Here is a 16,795-nt window from a genome sequence, read left to right as displayed (position 1 = left end):
ATCGAGAAAATTGTTGCACAATCTTTTATGCATCGAGAAAATAGATGCATAATGCATTATGCATCTATTTTTTATGTACGCACTAATACAATGGCTACATAACTTGTTATAGATGCATAATTTGTTATGCAATGGAGAAAATGATTGCATAGTTCGTTATGCGTCTGCATAATGCGTTATGCATCCTTTTTGGTGGTTGCATAATGGTTATGTATCAAGTTTTCAAAAAATTTGCCTAAAATGATGATCACCTCCGATTTTTTCGTGAAAAACAAAAATTTAATATTGTTGTTTGTACTCGTTGTGTAGCTCTCTTAAAACGATTTCCAAACGATATAAAATTTGTAAAATTCCAAGACGCGGTTTTTTAGATATGTTATATCCAAGTTGCGTTGTCAATTATACCCCTAATGTATAACCTGTTATGCATACGTTTTTCAAAATTTCATATAATTATGGGTGTCACGGAAATAATTATGGGTGTCACGGTACCTAAAATTAATTATGGACCTGACAATGGGAATATTATTTTTTTTGGACCTGCGCCTAAGTTTCCCATTCAAAATCTCCAGGCCCCAAAATCTTTAATATTAAGGTCGATCACCCATTTTCGACCCTCTACAGTTACTTACAAGCTTTACCAGTAACCCCTACACTATGTCTTTGCCGTTGATGCTTATTCATGTCGAAGACATCTTCCACATACTTCCTCTGATTTTATTTTCAAAAAGGAAATTATACTTCCCCTAATTTGTTCGTATAGTCTAAATGAAGAAATAACGAAGGAAAAAACAGTTGAATTTGACAAGTTCGCGAGTAAAACCCGTTTTCTGATGGGCCTTGAATATACCCATTTTCTCAAATGCGTTGTCATATCACCTACCACAAGAACCAGCCATACCGTTATTGTTTCTTCAATTCTTCCCTTCGAGATCGAGAGAGAGAACAATGGGAGCGCTGACCACCTCAGTAATAGCCATTGTAGGGCTCGTTCTAGGATGGATTACGATCGAGGTTGCTTGCAAGCCCTGCCTCGATAAAGGAAGAGAAGCCATTGACCGTTCTCTAGATCCCGATTACGATCCTGATGATGCTGTTAATACTGCTCCTGATAATGGTAACTCCACAACCTCCTCAATTCGTACCCCTTTAATTCCTGATCAAAACTCGGATGCTGTTGCTGCTGCTGCACCTTCCACTGCTAAGGTCGTCTGATTTACCTGCAGCATTACTTTGATTAGGGTACAAATATATTTCCCACCATCCAACAATTTCCTACTTTCCTTTTCTTTTCTTTTTTTCTTCTGTAACGCTGAATATAACGATGTTACTGTTTTGATTTTCAGTGAGTGTTGTATGTGCCCAACAAATTTCAACTTTTTCTTCTTTATGTCTCTTGGAATGCTTTTGTGAGATGGAAACACAATTTGTATGTTTATGGCTTTAATATATAATGTATTTGAATATAAATAGGTCAGCAATTACTCAGTTTCTCGTTTTGGTGCTAACATGCGAAGCAAATTACAAAATTGTGACCTATAAACATGTGACCTCAAGGGGCTTTTAGAACTAAGAAGACAAATATTTGTTAGTTGAAAAGCTATTTTTATATGTCTTTCCATGCACCCTCTTGGTCAAGATGCATTCTATCGAGCAAAAGAACTCACATTGATTTACCTTCATTTAGAGCAAAAGACCAAAGAGTTTCATTCAGACTCATTTTCTTCTTGGCTATCACTTTTGGTTGCTTGATCATCATCGATGGTTGCCTCCATGGCATCTTCTGCTTCTTTGTGAATGTTAGCATCATCTGTATCTGCATAAGCTTGAGAACTTACCACCTGGCCGTACAAGTCCTTGTGTTTTAGGTTGCCTGCCACCGATTAAAGGAACAATTCAGCAACTTCATTTAACTGTCTGCTTTTAAAACAGTTCATCTAACTTTAACAGAACCGCATTCAAAATCTTCTCATTATTTCTGATGTATCTTACAAATCAAATATCAAATGCAAATGCAAATGGCTGTCAGAGCAAGAGAGTAAGCATAACAACAAGAGCAAAAGTATAGCCACATCTTTCTCTGTTTAAACCATGGCATTTTCATGAACACTCCCTGCGTCGGTATTCATATAGAACCATAAGAAACTGAGGTGCTAAATTCTCGTCACTCATCACCAATTTAAGAGTGCGATTATTTTTTTGCAGTTTCACTTTTTTCTTGATAATCATAAAAAGACATTTTTGAACTTGCAATTTAGATGTATATCCTTTTTTTATTTCCAATTTGGAAAGAAATTGCTGGGCTAATCTCGAAGGGCTGGACTTACCCATCCAAAATGTGCATCCACTTGACGTATTGTGAAAGAGTGCCTTGACACGGAACAAAAATCGTTCCATGGACCGCTTTGTAGCAGGAATCTTAGTTGTTATCATTGTTCGTCTTGAGCCCTACAAACATAATCAAATCAAAAAGGATATAAACAATTTGATCTTTGGTGATGTTACTTCATACCAAGACTAACTAACCTTGGCCTCAGAACACAGGGTTTGTATTGTTCTTGTTGCCTTTTGGAGCTCTTTCACCTGGATCAAATTAGATTGTTGGTTCGTGATTAAAGGAACTGATACTAATCACCACAAAAATCAATCAAAAGCACAATATATCTAACCAGTTGGATAATGATGTCACCTTGCCCTTGAAAATTGGCTTCTAGGAAGTCGAAAACTGGGATATAAAGTTTTGAGCATAATAATTTAATAAACATCTCGGAGCTAATAAATATCAGAAAAAAAAAACATCCGGAGCTAATATTCTTACAACAAATGCAAATGTTTACCTTTGAGGAATAAATCGACAAACTTCGCACCATACTTGACTGCCATTGCGTGCACATTTACCTGTATCGCAGGTTGTCAGGTTGATATGAAATAATACCTGTTCATCTAAAGATAAGCTGAACATTTTCATGGCAGGAAAGGGATTATTAATTAAGAAACGACGAAATGGATGACCTTCATTACCAACACATCCTACAGAGGAAGTCTTCCCAAACTAAAGGTTGTTGCCCATGGAGAACAAACAACTGGAGCCTAACCCACCTTTTCATGAATCTTGCACATGTTGACTAAAGAAACAAGCACATTAACAGACTGGCGTAGTTTTATCAAAAACCGTCTTATAGCTTCAACTCGAACATCTGGGGCACATTTTGCTACGACAGCAGCTTCTTTTACCTAAATAGGAAGAAAAAAAAAAGGAAAGAAAAACTGAAGACAATAAACAATAGAATTTGTGGTTAAGTGCTGAATCAGTAACCCAGGTATGACGAAACAATAGCTTTTTGAGCTCACCAACTTGTTAAGAACTGTGAGATTCTGCTCATACTGCACAAGAAAAACCACTTCCGTTATCATTCTGTTAAAAATAATTATGTGATAAATTGTGCAACATCGCAACATCGTAAATCCTTACCAATACCCGATACCAAACAATAAATGTTGTTGAGCACAATGTTGGGAAACTACAACCGGCTTCTTCAGATTTACTTTTTCCAGAATGGACCTACAAATGCATGAGAATGTTGAAGTTGCTAGAGCATACATCATATTTACATATAAGAGGGAATCAAATTATATAGTTCATGGTAATAAATAAGCCGAGACCGAAGTTAACCGTATGTGGTTGGTAAAAACATAAGAACCTGTGGCAAGATAGAGCATGCATGTTCCTCGAGCAAATCAGCGGTGGAATCACTATACTCCAAATAGATGTGCAGTATCTTCTGGATCATGTCTCCCTGAAAAAGATCAGACAGACAATACTTGGGGAATGAGGATCATATCGGAACTTAGTATGGCATTAATGAGGAGATAAGAACTATACAATACATGATTTGTGACAGTCTCTCACCTTGCTCTTTGAACCATTCGGAAGATTTTCATCATCCCAGTTTTGCATTAACAGCTTCTGTGCACAACTTCCAAGTCTGCTGCACAGAATAGGAAGGACTCTCTGGACGCGCACTAAATTTGTACTTTTCTTGTCACTTTCTAGCAATTGACAAACGAATGACTTTGCAGAACTCACCACTGATTCTAGAGTAGCAATAACTTCTGATGCCTGAGGAAGTGTGAAAGAACAGGCTGCAGTAAAGCAGACGTAGTCAGAAATGTAACACGAAACTTTTATAGCTTCCAGGTTAATTCTACGCATCAAAATCTCAGGATCAGAATACGTCATATGCAATATTTTAGTATTTTGAGAGTCAGATCTAATACAATTTCAGAATTGTTTGCGGTAAATTCCAATGTTGGCTCAATAGCTTGTTCCCAAAACACTTACTTCATTGCAAAATCTCAGAATTATCATGTGCATTATCAACAAACATTCATGTGTTGGAATATTCTGAAAGTTGTCTCTAAAGTCAAATGTTCAGTATCTCAAATTCTTTATGTAAATACGCGGGTTTCTCAAATATATCATAATTTATCAGATGGGCGAGAGGATTTAGTTCCACCAGCGAGTTTTTAGAGATATACCTATATCCATTACACCTTCCAAGAAGGAATAAGCACCACAATACATGTAATCTATGCTGCCAGCAGAAGGCAATGGGTTTATGGAGAGAACAAGCTCAGGTACCCCAATTGGCTGGAAGGCCTCGAGGAGGTCTAAGAGTAGCTGCATATCCATCTGAGGAAGCTTTAGCATCTGCATTAAGAATATGAAGAGTATAACATCGAGAATACAAAAAAAGGTTGAGGTATCGAGTGTACCTTGATAACACATTGACCATCAGTAATCAAGAAAACAACAGAATGTTGAAGTTTCGACCTTACCTTGCTAAAACAAAAAAGAATCTCACTGAAGACAGAACCAGCAACTACTGCCTTTGAGATCACCAAATCGGGTATATCTGGGTTTCCAGCAGAAGCAGACTGAGTTTTCCAACTTTCTTGATAAGTTTCATCCCCTGCGTCATCATTTTTGTCAACAGATCGATTTCTGATGCAGTGAGCGTGAAATATAAGAAAGCATGAGCATACCTCCTTCTTTAAGAACAAAAACTGTGCAATCAAAATGTTTTCTTAGGCTTGGAAATAGTGGCCTCATCTTGTTCAAGAGCTCACTGGCTGTCATCCTGTTGAGAGCAGGTGGTGCCCTTAAGCTTCCAGGTGGAAATTGTTTGCTCGAAGGACTTGCATCATCCAGCTTGTTGTGAAGATCGCGTAGAAGGTACAAATGCAAGGGTAACTAGTACAGAAAAGTACACAAAAGAAATGAGCAATAAAATCATAAAAAATAAGTCCATCCTCCGTATATTGTCTATGACTATAAGCTTACCTCAACTGCAGGATCAGAACAAGAATCTTGAATCTGCAACGGGGTGAATGTATACAAAATTAGTCATGCTGAATAACATAGCAAGTAACTCTCCAATCCCTTAAGATGACAATAGAGATACATCGTAATGTGTAAAGAAACCCACTGTAAAAGTACTTCAATAAACATTTTGCAAGATTAAGTACCAATGATAAACACATACTTAGAGGCTGTAGCAAGCACTTTCTTTTTTCTCTTGTTCTTACAACAGGGATCTAATAAACAACATAATTGGTTTGATATAAAAGTCACTAAAAGTCGAGGCTTCAGGTACCCAGCGTGTTACAAGAAGTGGTTGAGCGCGTTTCTAGGTCCTTATTATCTACCAAATCTTAGTTGTATGCATCACCATGAGAGGTTCTCTTGGATTGCTCAAGCAAAGATTACCCAGATGAACCAGTCCAAACTCCACTCAAAGAAGAGATCACCAAAAGTGTTCATCTATTCTCTTTAAATGAATAAGGTGCCAAGACAAGATACTCCAGTTAGGCCTAAAAATCCACCAAAACCTGGTACTCCCAACCAGATTCTTTCTGTTGTGTTCATATGCAAGTTATATCCAGCCTAGATGATGACAGAAGTCCAACGAGATGGAAGTTTATAGGTAGAAATGGAATGTTCACATCAACTTCTGTTGGTGTAAATAGGCAAATTCAGCCAACGGTGACATTTTTTACGTATGTTATTCGCGACAAAAACCATATACCAAATGAACATGTGTCTACAACTCTTATGGTTCATAAATGTAAGCATCAAGAACTACAGTTACATAAGTAATAACAGCGTCATAAACAAAAGAAGCTAACTTGTTTTGCAATAAGCTAGGGGATAAAGTTACACAAAATGGTATATAAACCACATTTTGTGAATTCAAACATCAGGGTAAAGTAACTGTGACAACTGTTTATAGGTACTCACACTGGACCATTTCAATCAATGAATGAAACTAAATGCAGATACAATCTCATGAAATATAATTTACAGCCAACATTTTTAAGCATATATGCATACCTCAGAAAAGCTCAATATGGACAAGCAGTCAACTCGTAAAGGCCTGCATTTAGATCTTTGTGTGTCCAAAACCATGGTAACTGCACAGATATCTACAGGGCTGTTAGGATCATTGTTGAAAAGTTCTTCAGACTGAGATTCTGTCCCCTTGTACGAAGGGTCGGACGATCTGCTTTTTGGCCCTTCTTGGCTTATAGTAACGCCTGCTTTTCTCAGCACATCCATGATCGTAGGTTGCCTCAGCGTTTGACTATTATCTGAAGTCACTATGTTCTTCAACTTTTTTCTTTTTCCCGATGAAATGGTCTGAGTGCTCTCAGATATTCTTTTGTTATCACTCTTTGAATCCTTGTTTCCTAAAAAACTTGGCTTGCTAAAGTAAGAAGATCCATGGTGCTCCGGCAAAAGGTGGAGCTCAGGTAGAGATACAGGGTACAGTTTGAGGGAGGTATTCAATAAGCATTCCAGAAAACTGCACAAATTGAATTTTCCATCAGTACACGGACAAATCACAGGACCACTGCTCCATCAATTTAGAAATAACCATTCAACAAGAAGCAAAAGAGTCCTTTAAAATAGAAAATATTATCTTAAACCTAGTATGTTTCTCTACAGGCTGCAGCTCAAGTTCTACAGGCTTAAAGTACGCTTAGCAATTCTACAGGCTGCAGCTCAAGTTCTCTCTCAATGTAATGCTTTTATGGGCTATAATTTCATTCATACGGCAGGCAATAGTGCAGCTGAAGTGATCTAATGGTTGGAGCACACATAAGGGGCACATCCCTGCCCACAGCAACCTTAAATGAGCTAGCCTCAATCACTTGGGTCTGTTTTTAATATATCTCATTTAAAACTAAAAAAAAATGTGGAAAAAGCAGATAACTAATAACACGGCATTGACAGGGAAAAAAAACATTCTCAAATTTCATATACTAGTAGTTTTTTGGTTCCCTACACTAGCCCTTTCAAACGCAAGAAAAAGAAAAAAAGTAATTTGGTTTTGGGTCTTTTTGACAGCATTATGTAAACCATACATAATCAAAGCATAAAGGTCCTACTCTAGGACTCGGTAAAGATGTCAACCACTTGATCTTCAGAATGAATTAATGGTGTTATCTTTGTTTTGCTCTATGGCCCTAGATAAAATGGTAACCAGTCATGGGTTACCAGCAGTGTATATTACAGTTCAATAGTAAGAAAACAGAGTCATTGCAATGATTTGAGTTCCTACAATCACCTAATTGAGGATAACTTCCCACTAACACAAAGTAGTATCCAGAGACAGATTAGTTCCCATATTGTACCAGCTGGCCCAGGCAGCATCAAGGTAGGCAACACAACAGAGTTAATGAATTCCAGAAAAATGGCTAAAAAGAGAGGGAGAAAAGAGAGAAAGAAAGAAAAGAACATCAAGATAGCCAATATCAAGACTGATACTGACAACCTTTTCTCAGAGACGACGGTGAACAACATCCTAATGAACTATATCAAGATACTGTAGATCATGACGAACTATATCCTACTGAACTTGCCTTGTTTTCGCATGATCTGTCCCAATACACCCACAGCGAACATGATACAGGTCAGAAACAACTGGGTACATACACTTCCCCACCTAAACCAAGCAAGGCAACATTTACTAGGTTATCTTCTGTGTTTGACTTAAAGTTAAATCTATAGGATGTAACTTGTAAATGTCCCTTTCAAAGAAAAAATCAGAAGCCTAAGTGAGACATAAATATCACTCTTTCGCACCCACGAACTACCATTAAAAATATTGTTTTAAATCCTCCATGGCATTGTGTAATAAAGAGTCATAGGATACTAAGATACCATCAAGAAAAAGATACATTTTTTCTTTTGGAACAAAAAATCAGAAATCAAACCGTCGTCTGGCCATAGCCCATTTGGCTATAAGCCTATAACAAGAGAGATGACTTACCGAGACAAGTATAATGAGACTGTGAAGCCCATAAATAGCTTTATCTATAAAAGGGGGATCATCAGTCTCCCAAGTGTACACTGGACCCCTAGTCTAAGGAATAAAGTTATTCATTTGGCATTTCCCATCAGTCGCAGTTTTTTCAGAGAGATGGTCTGCTCTCCCTTCAGTGAGTAGTATCTTTGCTAGAGGTGCCAGGTTCAAGGCTTCTTGGCGGACTAGTATTATAAAGGAGCATCCTAGGTGCGGAACATCCTTCTTTTGCTGACCTAAGTCCGACTCTTAGTCACCAGATTCATGAAAGGTCATCACAAAATTTCCCGGAGATACGCGAATTTGCGCTCCTTGGTGAAGTCCAATGTCCCACTAGTCTTTGGGTATTACTTAATAATTTTAGATCACCATTGAACACAGAGCTCAAAAATAAGAAAAAGAAAGGGAGACACACCAATCCATTACCAGACAACTCTGACATGCCTTTACCTTTAACCTCTACAGCATAAAAGCTCAAAAAACATGACCATTGACAATTCTCATCTTCATTAAAGGAAGGTGCCCGACACTTTTTATTCAAATAATTGCATTTGAAGTGTAGGTGTAATAAATTGACAACAGGAAAGATTAAAGCAGATATGTTAGATCTTGGAAAAGATACCTATACAGTGTAATAACACTGTCTGGGTGTGCTCACCGTTGACATTAATTTTTAACTTCCTTTTGAACAACCCCATGGATGAACCCTTGAGGACACATCACTGGTTAAAATTAAGGCTAATAATCATCCAACAGATGATATTTTGACAGTGAGGCCGTGCCGTATAGCACAGGTTACACCTTATAGAAAAGGGCTAGAATTCTGGTAAATATTTGAGCTGATAAGTGAAAATTACATTGCTAAAAACCATCACAAAAATAACTTATTCAGACAGAGTACCGCAGTAACTCACATTAGGTTCCTCAAGCGCTTTCGCAACTTTGCACTTATTTCCTCCCTCGCTGCCTGACTTAAACAATCTAAATCTCCAGTAACTTGTGTACAAAAGGCATTGAGCTTAAACATTAAATATTAGCAGTGTAAGGTTCTATATGATTGATTAATATCAAAATGATTATAGAAAAATAGCACAATCCATTTTTTGATGAAAGCTTACCAATTCCCTTATCCAATTACATCCATAATAGAGAGAAAGGCATATTGCTTGCTTTTGTTTCCCTGTCAGAGACAACCAAACACCCCGAGCAAAATACTGGTGGAATAAATAAGCATGTGTCAGACAGTTAACGCATCAAGACAGCTATTCTACGTGTTGAATGCAAGAAGAATAGAAGTATAAAGCCCAAAATTAAATCGATAATTACATGCTATACGGGCATCTCTAGTAGCTCATAAATGCTCTCATGTCTTACTTACTCTGTACTGGACATGAAATATCTAAGGTAAAGTTAATAGTGTGCAATGTAGATTTCAGGGAGGGGTTGTACTTTTCTTTCACATCTTCCATGAATGTCGTTACATGATTGATATTACTTTAGAGAATTTATTATATTGTAAACCATATTTGAATTTACATGCACCATATATCTAATACGTGTCCTGCACCCCAGAGGAACTTGGATCATATTGCAAACCATATTTGAAGATATCTATCAGGTGCACTTTTACAGACATTTTGCCTGTTCAGTGCAAACCCATATGGATAGCTCTCTTGTCTCACATAACCTATTATACACGTCCTGATCAAAATGGTTTTCAGAGTATTAGACAATGACAGATGCCTATGACTTCGTGGCACAATCTCTTGGATTCCATGCTATGCTATGAAATACTTGTCAAACTTATTACTAGTATAGTTCCTGGTTGGGTGATGTACTTATTAAGGTTAAGTTTACTGCTTGGTCTGTGAAGTTAACCAACAGATCCACCAGAATATATAAGGGTGTATCTTTAAAAACAATACAACAGTTCAACCTTGAGGGTGATTTTCCATCACAAGCACAGATTGTTCCTTGGACATCATACCTCAACTTGCTTCAGTTCCACCTCAAATTTTGAGTACTACAGATACATGTGTAAAATATTAACCAACACAAACATTTTTGTTCCCTAGTTCAATAATTTATTTCCGATATTGTTCGGTTAGTCAGAACTCTATGCATAAGACAGAGAAGATAATTATTACTATTTACTACAAATTAAAAACACCAATCCAAAACCCGAAACAAATTAAGAGTCTTATATCGATGCACTACGTACTTTTTAAGCAGAAAAGAAGAAAAAGGTTATTGATCATCTACAAATGACAAACAGAGGCAAAACATAAAACGTTCAAACACAACATAAATGAAAACAGGCAAGCATGGTTGTACGAACTCTGAAGCATGGTTGTATGTAGTCGGAAGCATACACTTATAACAATGGTTTTAGAGTAAGATCAGTGAAGCAAACCTTAGGGCAAGGAAGGTGCAAAGGGCAACCAAGTAGTGCATCAATGCCACCAAGAGATCCGTCACTTGTCACCCTCTCAACCTTTTTCATTATGAATTAAACACAATTAGATTATTAAAAAAAATACTCTCACTCTCTCAGTATTTGCCCCAATGTTCCTTCAATAGTGAATTCAAAGACTTACAACAGAGAGAAGACGGAAGTATGCAGGAAGAATTTGCAAAGGCACTGATGAACTGTGGGCAATAAAACTACAGGGTATTTTTGAGATAATATTAATTAGGGAACAGGTTAACGATAAGAGAAGACAAATGATTTGAAATAAAGGAAAGCTAGGATAAAATCATACCCGGAAGAAGAGGCGATAAGTGGCAAGACATTCAAACAAATGGGAGACAGATCCCCGTCTAAGTTCATCCACAAATTCCCTGCATGAGAACAAGAGCAAGAATATCAGTTTTCTGTCATTTGAAACGGACACATAGAATATCGAAGCCGGTTAAATCCAAAGGTAAAAACAATATTTGCCCAGAGTTCCTAACGGTACCTTCTAACTCAAAAGACGAGTTTTCTGATAGCAATTTCCCTCCTTCAAGATCAGACAAATATATTGCTTCGAATTCACTTACATGTTTCCCAATCCTACAACACTACATAGCTTTAAAATATTGCCACAATATGTAAGAGCACATATCCTAAAATTCCATATACAGAGCTATTTTAACTTAATAACTACTCTCAAAATTGGTTCACAAAAATTAACATAATCACCATTCTATAATTGCTGGTTGTAGACTTGTAGACTCCAGTAAGGCAATAAGTTCATCATAAAACAGGGTCAAGGGTCGAGGCAACAACTTGCACGAATCCAATGACATTTTCAGAAGTTCTAAACACTCCTGAGGATTTGTTCTCTGCGAAAATGAGTGACAAAGATAACAAGAAAGTGTTACATAATAACAAAGAAAAATATTGCTTTTTTCAGATCATATCTTCAACTGCAATAAGGTATTGATAAGAAAATAAAGATTCTTAAAAATCCTCTAGGAAATTACATAAAAATGCAAAACTTCATATAGTGAATTCAATTACTCCATAATCAAATGCTACATAAAAACACAAGCATACTAAATAGGACTTGGAACATACTTGAAGAATTAAAAGAAAACAATTAGTTTATGATGATGTGACTCAGTTTACCATTTTTTAATGCAAGTAAAGATAAAAAAGATGCAAATGTGACTCTTAAAGCTATATGCTACTGTAGTTTACTCGACATGCAATGTTCTTAGATGCATTTTCTCTGGTCATGCGCACATAACATATAACCTGTTGTAATCCTCTCTTGTCTATTTTTATTTTCTTTTGTTGTGGTCATTATTCGATGTATTAATCGAGCAGTTACGTTTTTCCTCAAATCTTGGAATGTAGAGAACAGACTTCACATTGAATTTTATTCAACAGATTGTACAATGAAACTGCAGTTAATACGAACAGCATTAATTAGGTTTTCTAGGTACAGGGTGACACTAACGAAACGAAGTTAATCATTTACAACATGTTATTAACACACCGTTCATGATTGCTAGGAAACCAACAAAAGCATCCAAGTTGATAATAGTATGTTAATCTTATGAAATAATCTTGTGTTCTACCTGAGAAGATGATGGACAAGCGGCATTTTTTCGATCACCAAGACAAGAAACTATCTTCAGAGTCCCAATTATACCCATCTTCTTATATTTCAAATCTGGATTACTAACCTGCCAAATTAGAGAAAAGGAGGTTCAAATCTTTCAATCACTGTGGATATACAGTGTATCAATCTTAAGGAGCGATTTGGGCAAGCTCAACTAGAACTCGGGTTGGTCGAATATATAACAGTCAGGATTCCAAAATAAAACATGACCGGAAGTTAGTTGGTTAGGTTCTGAAACCACTCCCTCCTTTGTTTTATCCATTTTATTTCTCAGAAGAACTTTTATCCTAATCATAAACTGAAAATTTTCATAACCTAAGGCTTAATCATAAGTCAGACCCAGAACCTGGCCGGAAGGGTACCAGTGGTCAACCTAAGCAAAAGCAGAAACACAAAAGAAAGAGTAGGGAGTCGACATTAACCTATGTAAATGAGATTCAATGTCAGAGAGGATTTAAACTTCTTCATACCTGCTTCCTTATGATCATCAAAAGCTCATTTGCAATAGAAGATCCAGTGGAATCTGCACTACAGCGTGCGGACAATGCCAAATGGCTGAACACTTCATAGACCTGCTAGTTGAAAGTGATAATCAAGCAAGAGATGTAACCAACAGATACTATTGTCAAATCAAAAGTAATAGACAGAAACCTTGTGTAGATTATCGATATTAAACCCTTCCAAGTAGTCCAAGATGCCTGGAAATAACAAAACAAATGTAAGATCTACAATAGCTAAACTATATATGTGAAAAAGGATCAAAAGCAGAGAAAAACTACCATTAATGTACGATGAAAGTGGGATCAGCTCCTGTGAATATTTAGAAGCTAACAGTACCATGGTCTCCAGTGCAGCAGTCACTTCATAACTACTGCCAGAACCTATATGGGCGACTAACACACCTAGGACCTGCAGAAAAGCACCATGAAGAGTAGATGGTCAAGAGCAACAGTTTTAAACTAAAAGAAAATAATCAAATTGATCTGAAAAAATGTAATATATAAATTAACAACAATTACTCTTACTTCCTGTCTTGAATAAGTATCTTTGAACTCATCGAAGATAGACGCATACAATTGCATGCCAAACTCCCTTGCTCTGTGTTCTTTGCATGCCAATAAGAACTCACATACAGATAGAAATGAAGAGAAATATTCCTGAACAAACAAGATTGGAATGTGGAAATCTATAGAAAGTAGAAAATAAGTAGTTTTAAAGGATGCTCAAACTTTTAAATGTGGGATTCACCCTTTTGTTTCCAAAATGAATGATATTATTAACCAATATGTTATGTAAGTAGTGATTGTTAGTTTCACTAAATCTTTTTAGGATCGATGGATTATAAGATAACAATCAAATAGTATTTGATGTTTAGTACTACATAGTGTATAAGAAACCAGTGTGGACCAACATATCATGCAATTACACCTTATTTCAAGTTTCGAACCTTGTAAAATAAGACAGAAATCGTACCTTTACTAAATCCCCTTGCCCCTGAATGCACTGATCAAATAGACTTTCACGAAAACAGCCTTCACTAATTTTCCTTTTTATAATTTTTTCGACACTCTTTTGTAACAGTCCACCATTTGAGTATATAAGCATAAGTAGCCAAACATCAATAACCTTGTGATCCTGAGCTTTGACAACGAATTTAAGTTCTTTAAAAATCTCCTGACACAATATCTGCATAGAATTCCATACAAACAGATGCACATAAATAAAGTAAATAGATAGAGAGCTAAGAAACTGACATAACAAGCAACAACAGACTTTTACAGTCCCTTACATTTTTAAACCGGAGACTTGATCTTAAAGCTTCAAGTACCAAAGCCTCATAATTATCCACCTGTGATTTCCCTTTAAGCTTCTTTCCTCGAGCACTACGAGAATCAGTTCCACCTATGAACTTCAAATGCTGACGAATCTGTGAAATAATTCGTCCAGCATTCACTGATGTAGCCGACAACATTAGAAACCTAATAAGATAAGGCATGTTTTCACCATCAACAGTCCTAATACAAGACAATGCTACAGTAATCGCCTGCTCCTGTAACTGGCCTTCTAAGTTTAGATTCGAAAATGAATCAAGAACGGGAACAATAAGCTCAGCATCCTCCTCTAACATATGTTGTAGAGAAGAAATTATGGAATCATTGTTCTGATCACCAATAATCTCAGGCAAAGATCCAATAATCTCTTTCTTTAAATGTATTGGACAAATTGAAAGAACTTCCATGAGTTTATCACAAAATGCCTTTGGATCAACAAGGAAATCAAGCCAACGGAAGTGATTAAGAATTAACCTAGCAAAATCATCTTCAAGTGATCCATTAGGGTTAGAAATTTCAAAATAGTATTCAGGAAGTTTCTCAAGAAGCGTAAGTTGGAGTTGTAATTGAAGAGAAGGAACTAGTAAGAGATTACGAAGAAGACTTTCACGGGGAGCAGAAACAAGGATTCTTCTCAGATTGTTAGGGTTTCTGATGTGAGAACTGAATCCAGTAAGAAAATCAGATAGGATTGAAGGATTTGAAGAGGAGGAGGTGGATGTGAATAGATGATTGAGATGGCAACGGAACTTGTGTGTATCAGTAGGAAGAGAAGGAGTAGAGCTAGGGTTATTGAAGAGAGTACATCCAGCATCTGCTAGTATCGATATCATTTTCTCTTCGGAAACACCTTCATCTTTCTCGGTCTCTTTATGTTTCGATTTATCTTTTTCTTTCTCTGCCTTCTCAACATTTACGGCGGTGAATTTTGAGGTTTTCAGTGGCGTTTCAGGGATTACGGAGGAGAGGAGTTTTTTTCGGGAGGAATTGATTTGATGCAGAAAAACCATTATGATAAGAACTTCAACTTTACTGAAAAATTAGGGATTAGAGTGCGGCGTAGTGAGAAAAATAGCGAGTTAGGGGATGAAAATTGGGAAAGACGAGAGGAAATACTGGAAATTGGGTAGAACACCCGCCAATTTTCAAAATGAAGTGAGAGACCAACACGGCAGGGTTTGGACTTTGGAGTTGTAAATAAGAGGGAAGAAATGGTGTAACTGATCCGGTTCCGGCCAGGCACTGGAATCAGAACTGGTTATACGAGTTCTCAAAACCTGGCTAGTTCTGGGCCTCGGGAGTTTATTTGGGGTCTAACACTAGATGACAAAAACGGGTCGTTATGAAGTAAATTTGAAAGCCTTTTAGCCATGTATTTTCACTAATATCTAGTTTATCTCTGATTCATTAGTGTTAATTAATTATTTTAGGTGAAAATTAACGGTTTCAGATGTAATTGAACTTCCAAGCATCGAATAAGTGAAAATTTCTGATTTTTTTTCCAAAATCACCACCAAAATCAGTATGTGTTAGTGCACTTGTTGACCAGTTTTGGGTTGGTGTTCCTCATTCACAAAGGACACAAAGAATCGGTTAAAGTAGGTAAGGTTATATACCGATTCCAACAAGCGGTGAGTTATCAAACTTATATAAACCGATTGTTGCAAATAAGGAAAAAAAAATTGTCCATACTTTCAAGACAATATTCATTCATTTCTTCAAACTAGTTGTTTTCGTGGGCATCATGGATGCATTTAGCAGGTGCATCAATCCTTTAAACCCCTAGGCGATCCTAGTGAACGAGTTATAGTTTTGTGAGGGTTTACATAGAGATCTATCCAAAAAACCTACGAAAAAAACATCTTAAACTCATAATCTTCATCAGAAGAATCTCCGTCCGGTACGTTGAATGACGTATGGTCCGGGTTGAACTTCGTAATTTTGGACTTTATGAATTCCTAGCTTTCAAAAAAATATGAATTCTTCACCTTTTTCCTCCAACTAGTGCCTTTTTGCGACTTCCTCCTACACAAAACAAAACACATACTTATTTTTTTAGTGGTCAAGTGGAAGATCAAACAACTGAGGTCATGCAATATAAATCAGCAAATACTTACAAATTCTCGGATCGACAAGCCTACATGGCTACGAAAAATATCTTCTCTTGTATGTCTACATAATCAGTAATCCCTTTTTGGATAAGTTGGAACCTTTCATACATTTGTCGCCAAGTTTTTCCCCTTGTATTTTCATAATCTACCACGGATTTGAGATACACCCTTCCCCAAAAGTTTTCAGGGGTTACCCTTTCGGCTAAGACATCTTCACGTTGGGTTTCATTGTATCATGTTTTGACTGTGGCCAAATCTACGATGGAATCAAATGATGCGATGCTTGTATGTAGCGATACGAAATGAGTAGTTGCAGCATATATAAAGTAAGAGTGAATCGAATAAGAAAGCTTTGGGCAAATTGGGTATGG

At 36.8% G+C, this 16,795-nt stretch overlaps 1 protein-coding gene across 4 annotated transcripts; it reads right to left on the bottom strand.

Annotated features, from left to right (window-relative positions):
* Positions 1 to 484: 484 nt before the first annotated feature.
* LOC113301008 (Fanconi anemia group D2 protein homolog) lies at positions 485 to 15,490 on the bottom strand. 4 transcript variants are annotated; one of them, XM_026549880.1, is made up of 30 exons: positions 14,271 to 15,489; positions 13,955 to 14,167; positions 13,507 to 13,638; positions 13,261 to 13,390; positions 13,133 to 13,179; positions 12,952 to 13,053; positions 12,438 to 12,545; positions 11,554 to 11,696; positions 11,330 to 11,424; positions 11,132 to 11,210; positions 10,967 to 11,033; positions 10,783 to 10,863; positions 9,488 to 9,583; positions 9,284 to 9,387; positions 6,395 to 6,866; positions 5,345 to 5,377; positions 5,047 to 5,254; positions 4,840 to 4,973; positions 4,540 to 4,711; positions 3,911 to 4,143; positions 3,702 to 3,797; positions 3,473 to 3,562; positions 3,352 to 3,384; positions 3,100 to 3,234; positions 2,838 to 2,898; positions 2,670 to 2,725; positions 2,527 to 2,583; positions 2,328 to 2,448; positions 1,668 to 1,873; positions 485 to 1,220 (listed from the first exon to the last, which is right to left on the bottom strand). In XM_026549880.1, exons 1-29 carry the CDS (start codon positions 15,321 to 15,323, stop codon positions 1,707 to 1,709), a joined length of 4,518 nt encoding a protein of 1,505 aa, XP_026405665.1. In that variant the 5' UTR covers positions 15,324 to 15,489; the 3' UTR covers positions 485 to 1,220; positions 1,668 to 1,706. The 4 variants fall into 4 exon arrangements, with proteins under 4 accessions (XP_026405665.1, XP_026405664.1, XP_026405666.1 ...); XM_026549879.1 differs by having other exon boundaries at positions 486 to 1,220; positions 1,678 to 1,873; XM_026549881.1 differs by lacking the exons at positions 485 to 1,220; positions 1,668 to 1,873 and having other exon boundaries at positions 2,324 to 2,448; positions 2,690 to 2,725; positions 14,271 to 15,490.
* Between the last annotated feature and the right edge of the window lie 1,305 nt (positions 15,491 to 16,795).

The sequence above is a fragment of the Papaver somniferum genome, chromosome 1 (genome assembly GCF_003573695.1).
Source record: "Papaver somniferum cultivar HN1 chromosome 1, ASM357369v1, whole genome shotgun sequence".
Classification (NCBI taxonomy): domain Eukaryota; kingdom Viridiplantae; phylum Streptophyta; class Magnoliopsida; order Ranunculales; family Papaveraceae; genus Papaver; species Papaver somniferum.
The sequence above is the reverse complement of the archived record's forward strand: the minus strand, read 5'-3'. Positions and strand labels throughout refer to the sequence as shown.